The 8,803-nt window shown below is 45.7% G+C and overlaps 1 protein-coding gene across 1 annotated transcript in view; it reads right to left on the bottom strand.

The window, feature by feature from the left end:
* Positions 1 to 5,857, bottom strand: part of LOC135366397 (major facilitator superfamily domain-containing protein 1-like) — a 33,198-nt gene extending 27,341 nt beyond the window's left edge. The window contains exons 1-2 of the mRNA XM_064599080.1: positions 5,550 to 5,857; positions 4,636 to 4,844 (exon numbers count right to left, since the gene is read on the bottom strand). Of these exons, the coding sequence (XP_064455150.1) occupies positions 4,636 to 4,844; positions 5,550 to 5,721 (381 nt within the window). The 5' untranslated portion in view covers positions 5,722 to 5,857. The remainder of the gene's footprint in view (positions 1 to 4,635; positions 4,845 to 5,549) is intronic.
* Between the last annotated feature and the right edge of the window lie 2,946 nt (positions 5,858 to 8,803).

Below are 8,803 nucleotides of genomic sequence, written 5' to 3' on the forward strand. Positions count from 1 at the left end.
ATAAACGAAGATTGGTCTACAGACATTGTTCAAGGTTAGGCCGTGAGATTGTAGAGGCCATCCTCATTGAACTCCCCCGAGCGAAGTCAACCAAAAATCGGTCAACCTCTCCCCACTTGACCTTGCTTTCCCTAAAGCCACCTTCCGGAGTAGGTGGATTATGAAAATAAACTTCAGGTGCCGGTTGAACGCTGTTCTGTCCGTGTCTGTGTTTTGTATGTTGTTCGCTATCGTGGTGACTGTTTCTTGTTGTGTTGTTGGTGGCAATACGTATAAACACAGTGCAGCACTAAGCGCTGCTTCAGTTCACGCCTCAAAATGATCGCTAAATCGCTATGACCACGAATTCCGTCCGCTATGTCATTATATCAATATACGCTATATCACTAATTCGCTATGATCACTAGTGCTTGTCACTTCGACTAGCAACTTTGTTAGCCATTCAGTTAATTCCTTATTCAGCTGAAGGAGTGTTCTTGCCCATACGTTGTCAGATACAATCCAGTGAAATCTATCGCAATATGCCGTCGCCGGCACATCGTGGCATCAGGAGTTGAACATTCATTGCCTGAGTTACACACCAACATAGCCAAGCAGTGTCATAAGACCACCACAATTTATGGTCAACTTACCAATCATCGAGCTAAACGAGAATTGGCCGATGCAGACTACAATGTGGATGACGCAGACACGCAAGTTTGAGTTCATCCGTGCTCGGCGCTATTTGTTTTGTCACCATATAGTGCATCAGTTTTATCCACCATATAGTGACCGACAACGCCGGTTAAGTTTGCGTCCGACGACATATCAGCGTGCACTGAAACAACACGTGACTAGCGTAAATTTTAGCTGACTATAAGATGCACATGTTGTGCGCAGAAAACTTCCAACAGCAAACTGTGACTAACCCAGCCATAATATTGCAAGCACAAACTAACCAACCAACATGGCACCCTGCTAAGCCAAATGGCTGCTAAATTTGTCTTTCGTTCGCTAAGACGACTTGGACACATATAGAAAACCCCTGAATTTGAGTGGTTAAATAGGGATGTTATGTTCTTAATCGCGGCATATCATCTTACGAAGCAGCATTTCCCCCTTTCCTTGTTTCCAGAACACGAATTTCGAGAACGGGGGTTTCACGACCAGGAATATCGAGGTTCTCCCTTATTCATCCCTTGACGGGGAGAAAGCAGGGGGAAAGAAAACGGAAAGAAAGAAAAGAAAACCAGTCAGCACTGACCCGGATAGAAGCGCGGTCACCGCTTTCAACTTTTATTACGTCACCAATGACGTTTTTTTTTCATTCTCCTCCTCGTTTGACCCGGAGGAGCGAGTCGAGTGGGAACGCGCGCGGCGATGTCCAAGTGTCTTTTTTTCTACGAAAAACATCGCGGACAGAAAAAATTTTCGTGTTGATCATCAAGTTAAGTTACCTGCTTCCACAACGTGTTCGGAACGGAAAATTTTTTAGATGGCTTTCAGAGCTCCTTTAAGACCTCAAAATTAACCACTTATACAGTAAGCAAAAAAAGAAAAAGAAGGAAAGAAAACACACTGAACAGAAGACTGCTATTATTTTCACTTGTAAGACTAATCTGGGTTCAAGGGTTGCTGGAAAGTTTGTAAGTTTGAGACAGCAAAGTTTTTTTATGTTGCCTACATCTGTACAATCATGTAACCAATCTGACCACAATGGATGCTCTCGCACTGTTCCTGCGGTCTCCCCACTGGTCCCCACTCCTGTCGTCCCCATACTGCGCCATCTATTGAAGACGGAGATAACCCTCTCTGGCACCTCAAGGTCGTGCGCATAAGCCTTTGTGAAAAAGGTCCATGCATCACTTATATGGGCCTCACACAGACCACAGCTGTGTCAACTGAATTTTTAAATTCCAGTGTACTCGAGAGTTCCAATTTATTCCAGTTTATTTTAATTATTTCAGTTCAACTTATTCACGTGGTGTCATCCACGGGAGAGCGCCGCTGTGGCTAACAGTTTTGCCTCAATAATGTAGTTCATCGGGTTTTCGCTGTCGGCCCACATGACATTCACCGTACACTTGCCGTTTCAAAATTATTGTACCGAGTGAATATTATTTATAATTTCCACGTTTTCAACGTTAATAAGCCTCTAAATGGCATATGGCAGCGGACGAAATCCGGAACGAAACTTCGAGGGACCTACATCATGGCGTCGATTTCGCCTTTTTGAAGGTAGTGCCCTCTGGAGGGGTGACGTCAGTGAATAAACCCTCTAACCTTATGGCTCCTTGATGCTAATAAATAAATTAGGGATGTGCCAACTGAATCCACGAACCCTAGACAATGATTCAAGATTCGCGAATCCGAATCCCAGTGCCCAAAATAGCGAATCGAATCTTTAGAATCCACCAACCACGTTTGTTCGTTGTTTTTTTTTTCAAATTGGCGCCTCCGGAGTCATTGACCGACGGGCGTTTTCTTGTTTCTTTGTTCACATTGCTCTGGACTGAAAGAGTTCTGGCAAGAACTGTTACATTACAAGTTGAAAAGTAACCTGGTTTTGGCTTTTGATTGTTGCTTAGGTTTATGGAAATAATCCACACTCGAGAATTTATGCATTTCTTGTAGTCGACGAACAACATGTTATATAAATTACGCTTAAGAAGAACTATATGGGTATATTTTCTCCTGAAACTGAAGCATTATTAAATTTGTTTTTCATTAAACGAAGGTACCATATTCTGCTTCAAAACATTTTTCACTAGAGGTGTTTTTTTTTTTTTTTTTTTCTGGCCTTTTTCAACTCTTTTTAAAGAAAGGATTAGAGATTCGTGGGTTCGTAGAACCTTCCTTGGATTCAGATTCGAAAAATTTTGGATTCGTCCCATCTCTAAAATAAATATGCCGTAAGAACCCCGATTTGTGACGACTTATCAGGGCCTTTGGCCAACAGATAAGTGGTGAATGCAATCAGCTCTAGCGCTGCATAGCATATGGCCCGCGCCGATTCAGAGTGGGCATTGTCCTATGCATGTTGCCTCGTACATAAGAACACAATTCCATGACGAAATCTGGCACTGGATATCTAGAAGGATATCTAGATATCATGTGTTCATTGAGGATTTGCAGAAAATGGGGTGCCTTTAAATAACCACTGCCTCCAATTCTGTCACCTGATAGTTGCTCCCCCCCCCCCTTCTAAATAAAAACGATTAAAGACGAAGTTTTGGTAATTAGCCACCTGGAAGATGGAAAATCTCTTAGAAAGCACAGTCCCTTGGCCATACAACCCCCTTGGAATAACCGCGTCAGCGCTGTTCTATTTTATTTTATTTCTTTAATTTAAAAAATATGTATTAAAAATAATGTGTAGTGCATCATGGACTAGTTGCTTCTGTGCCAGTAAACCAAAATCAACTTACGTAGTGTGAACAGGTGTGTGCACTCACAAGGTTTAACAGGTGGGAACTGAGATATTATGTTGAGGAGCTAAACTGTGGTACAGCTATACGCCAGTGCAATCTTCACTGTCCTGTTATGCTTATGACTCTGTAGGCTACTTGTCATAAAAATTTGGTGATAATGATAATAGTTTTTGTGATGCACTGTGGGGTGACTGGGACTCCATGAAATTCTGAAGCAAATTATGAAATTTTCAAGTGACAGAGATGGCCCTCGAGTATTGCCCATAAAAGCCTAAGCAACAATTCAGGGCTGATAATACTCATCTATTCAGCTTTTCCTTGCCGTGACTTGTGCATGCTGAAAGATGCTCCCCCGTTATAAATACTACTCCGAATACCAAATTACTCATAGACATCTTCTATTTTGTAGGGTCTGCTCAAATGGAAAGATCTTGTCAACCCAGCAGAAGCCAAGATATTTGTGGGAGATGGTTCCAGTCATTTCTCTGATAAGGGCAAACCAGCAAAATGCAGAGCAGTTAAGATTGGGTATCATTGTATGCCCACAAAGAGATGGGTCCAAAAGATAAGAATTTATTGCCGCGGTGGCCGCAGGAAGCAAAGTGGAAAGGATGCAACGCCAAGTCAATGAAGAATACCCTAAACACTATAAAATTCTACAGAACACAAAAACGCTGTGGACATTCGTAAATTTGGTATGGGACAAGCTTTCGTGCAGGAGGCTGCACTTCCTCAGGCTGCGGTTGTACCATAATATATTCACGAACGCCTTCTGTGTTATTGTGTTCCACATTCTTCAAATGACTGTCTTGACTGCTTTTATACATCTCTGCGCTACTATAAAATCCCCATCTCGCACTTTTCACCGTACCACCCAGTACACAAAACTCGCTTCGATCTGCATCCCAGCCACTGGGTTTACTGGGAGATGGTTTCATTACTGGAGTTATCGAACACTTAGGATCACCTTAAAAGAATATCATGTTCCACAGTTTGTAAGCTTCGTTAAATCCCACCTATGCCAACTGTTGAGGTATCGTATGCATCTGTGAAATGCATCTCGCTACCTCCTGCATGCTACAGGGTATGATCCTTAAACACATTCAAGTACAGCACATTCAAGCATGGCAGTCTTCAGCTAAAATGAACCCCCATGTTTGAAGGTCAGATTATGTTGCTTACAACGTGCAGCAGAGAAGCGCAGAACTTTTTTTTTTTTACATACCTGCCCCACAATGATAATGCTGGAAAAAATGATAGCCCCGAGACGTATGCCAAACACCCGGTCGATGAGGAAGCCCCCGAAGAAACAGAGGATCGTGTTGGGCCAAGAGTACCAAGCGTACAAGCTACTGAAGCCAGCTGTAGAAACAGCCATATCTTTTTCGATGTTGTCCTGTAGTGCACCAGGTCCGTCATAGCAGAAGTAACTGCCTGCCGAGGGAATATTAACGCACACTGTGAGTTCCGACAGCCTCGGAAACAGATGTTGTGGCACAATCTTAGGCGGTTTCTATCAGCATTAATGATTTGGCACTTTTTGTTGGCAAATATGGAAGTGATGTCAAGTGTCATTTATAAAATGTAGATCAGCAGTCTTTTTACCATTTCGCGATTCTTCACTACCGTGAGCAATTTTTTCGATTTAGAAGAAACATTTTTATTTTTCTTAGCAACCTTCCTTTTTATTTGAGGAAAGTAGCACGAAAAGAAATATATTGGAAAGTCTTCTATTGTTTATGATTTACGCCACGCGTACTGCTGACTTTCACTTGAGTTTGAAAACTGGATGACACATCCAGCGGATCTTTGCAGCTTCAGAACGACTGGGTTACATAAGCACTGGATTATATATCTTTTAGAGACTGACTCTTAGCCAGCTCTCTCTCTGACGAGCTCTCGTAGCGACTTCAGGGTTGTCATCAACCGTCATCAAGTGAACAAGTCTGGGCATAGTTTTGTTGCACTTACTCCGCGCTTATTATTTGTCAATTTGACTTAAAGTACGGGTCACAACATGCATGACGTTAGTAGTTTGACAGATCCGCTCACAAATGCATGTTCCGAAGTCGGTTTCGTGATACCCTAGCGCACTTCACACAATTCATGCCAACGCACACGGGTCTCATTCATTCTTACCGAACGCCAGGAAGCACATGAAAACTAGGGCGAAGAGCCGATGACCAAGCCTACTGGGGTCAGTAAACAGTGTCCAACAACTTTGTTTCACAGATTCGTCATCTGAGGAATATGTGGGTACAGGATCATCGTCAGATGAAGGCGTTAGCCGTTCTTTCCCAGTTTCCGACATTGCAATTAAGTTACGACGCGATCACTTCCTCACGTGGGTCAGGGGGGCGACAACGCAAAACACAGATCAGCTGAGAAACGATCACGTGAATATGATGAAACTGACGGACGGATGGAGGGAACGGAGCGATAACACCTGGCGCCTCCTCCATCGGTGGCGCCGCCAGGCGTCCTCAGGCAGCGCTGCCTCAGGTAACCGAGGATGCGGCTGTAGAGTATGTACCACTACGCATGGAGGAAGGAAACACAGGAGCGGCCGTTTCGAGCAGATTTCCGTGGGACCCCTCTGGCGGTCGCTCCTGTCAAAACCGCCATTACTTCCTGTCCACCACGTGATCCTCTCTAAAGTTTCGGTTTGGCAACGCTTTGTTGCTCGCGCTGCTTTTCGTGCTTTTATGCATTTCCAAAGTCACTTACTCTTCAAATGTGAGCACCACTGCGGAAACAACGTTTTGTTAACGTGTTCTTACCGCTGTTGCGGCTGTCGTTCAACAGAAAGCAGCTCTGTCACGGGAATAACGTTTCCTTCGTAAGCACGTACTTGACCGGTTGTTTCGTACCCCTGTCTGTGAGAGAGTCATCTTGAATCGTTCCTTTGCAAGCTAGCGCTGTGCTACAGCTGCAGATTCAATTGATTTCCTCCATCGTTGTACAAATTTGGTTGCTGGCATGCTTTACCACTTCAGCAACAAACACACAAAACGCGTCCACGTCGTCACACAGGCATCGCTGCCGCGAATGATGTTTCTAGTCCTGCGTGGTTGTCCTGCAGAGCGTGGTTGTCCATTTGTGGCAGGATGGAAGGGCGCTGAGGTGATGTGACGAATGCCATTCTTTTGACAGAAGACAGCCATTTCTCGCGAAGTGAACGCTGTACCGTTGTCCGTCACCAGTAGTCGCCGTATTCCAAAGGTAGCGAAAATGGGCCGCAAGGTCTCAATAAGTGCTGCTGTCGTTGTAGATGTCATTAGCCGTACTTCCAACCATTTAGAAAAAGCGTCTATAACGATCAAGTATGTAGTCCCGTCCACAGGACCAGCAAAATCCATATGCACAGTGTCCCATGGAACGTGACTACGTTGCCAAACAGGTGAAGGAGCCGCCCGTGGCATTCTGGAGTTGAGCTGACACTGCGTACAGCTCCTGACTGTCATTTCTATTTCGTGATCCATGCTGGGCCACCACATGTGACTACGTGCACATCTCTTCATTGCAGTCATACCGACATGATTAGCATGCAGTAACTGTAGTGCTGAAGGACGAGCTTCCTCGGGGATAACGACCCTAGTTCCCCATAATACACAGCCTTTATGTAACGACAGCTCCTGTTTCCTACTCCGATATGGTGAAAGTTCTGGGCTTGATCAGTCAATATCTTCCGCTGACTGCAAAACTGTGAGCAGTAGTTTCAGTACCGGGTCCGTCTTCGTAAACTGACTTATCTGCGCAGCGGTCAGAGGTAGCGCTGTATGCGCCTCAATCATTGATCTGAGACAGAAGTCTGGCGTTCACGTATGGAGGGGAAGAGGGCACTGGGATTGTACAGAGAGAGAAAGAAAGACATCGCCAAGGAGAGTTTTTTTGATAATTCCCAGGGGAGCGCGCTGCTGTTCGAGGCCAGAACCGGTATGATGAGAACTAAAACGCATTATGCAAAATTTCAACCCGGCATCAGCACGCGATGCGACTTGTGTCAGGGAGAAGAGACTACCGCGCACGTCATCCTAGAATGCAAGGGACTCCATCCGGGACTGAGGGAGGGCACAGAGATGTGGAGAGCACTGGGCTTTGGGAATGAGGAGGGTGAGGTGGATTCCGAGGCAGTCGGAATAACGAAGGCCAGGTTGAACTACTGGTGGAAGAGGAAGCTTATCAACGGTAGTCAGTGCTAAAACTGGGGTCACAAACGATTAGGCTTAGTCTTTTTAACACTATAGTTTAACACTTATTTCTTCTTTCTTTGGCTAGGTGGCGCAACGTCACCGCCCGCTACAAAGGGAACAGCCACTATCCATCCATCCATCCATCATTAACACGTCACCAGGAGGCATAGCTGGGCGAACTCACTCATGAGGGCCCTCATGAGTGCCCCTCACCCTCACCTCACGCCTTTGAGGTGAGGGTGAGTGAGGGCAAGCCCGCGATCAGGCCATCCGTGAGTGCACTCATGAGGTTCTTACCCTCATGAGGTCTCCTGTGAGTGCACTCATGAGGTCTTACCCTCACGAAGTCTCCTGTGAGTGCACTCAAGAGGTTTTGCCCCTCATGAGACCTTCTGTGAGTGCACTCATGACGTCTGAGGGGCGCCAGGTCTGTGTGAGTGAAGTCACTGGTGAGGCCTGAGGGTGTGTGGTCAGTATGAGTGCATTCAGAAATGAGGTCAAATGACGCTTACGGGACGTGGGCAAATTATGAAGGCACTAGTGATATGGTTCCAGCGATCCAGCTACCGGCAGGGTGCACTTTAAAGGGCTGGTGTTCCTGTTTTTAGCAATTTCGTCTACATAGCGCTGGGAACACAGCCATGCGTCCTGAGCTGACGGATTAGTTGGTGATATGGTTCGAGTGACCCAACTACACGCAGTGTGCACTTTAAAGGTCTGGTGTGCCCGTTTTTAGCAATTTCATCTACGTCGCGCTGGAAACACAGCCAAGCGTCCTGAGCTGACTGATTACTTGCTGATATGGTTCCATCGACCCACATACCGGCAGGGTGTACTTTAAAGGGCTGGTGTGCCGGCTTTTAGCGATTTCGTCTACGTCGCGCTGGGAACACAGCCACGTGTCCTCAGCTGACTCATTACTTGGTGATATGATTCCAGCGACCAAACTACAGGCATCGTGCACTTTACAGGGCTCGTGTGCACGTTTTTAGCAATTTCGTCTATGTCGCGCTGGGAACACAGCAAAGCGTCCTGATCTGACTGATGACTTGATGATATGGGTCGAGTGACCAAACTACCGGCAGGGTGCACTTTAAATGGCTGGTGTGCCGGTTTTTAGCAATTTCGTCTACGTCGCGCTGGGAACAGAGCAAAGCCTCTTGAGCTGACTGATTACTTGGTGATATGGTTCCAGCGATC

The sequence above is a fragment of the Ornithodoros turicata genome, chromosome 8 (genome assembly GCF_037126465.1).
Source record: "Ornithodoros turicata isolate Travis chromosome 8, ASM3712646v1, whole genome shotgun sequence".
Lineage (NCBI taxonomy): Eukaryota > Metazoa > Arthropoda > Arachnida > Ixodida > Argasidae > Ornithodoros > Ornithodoros turicata.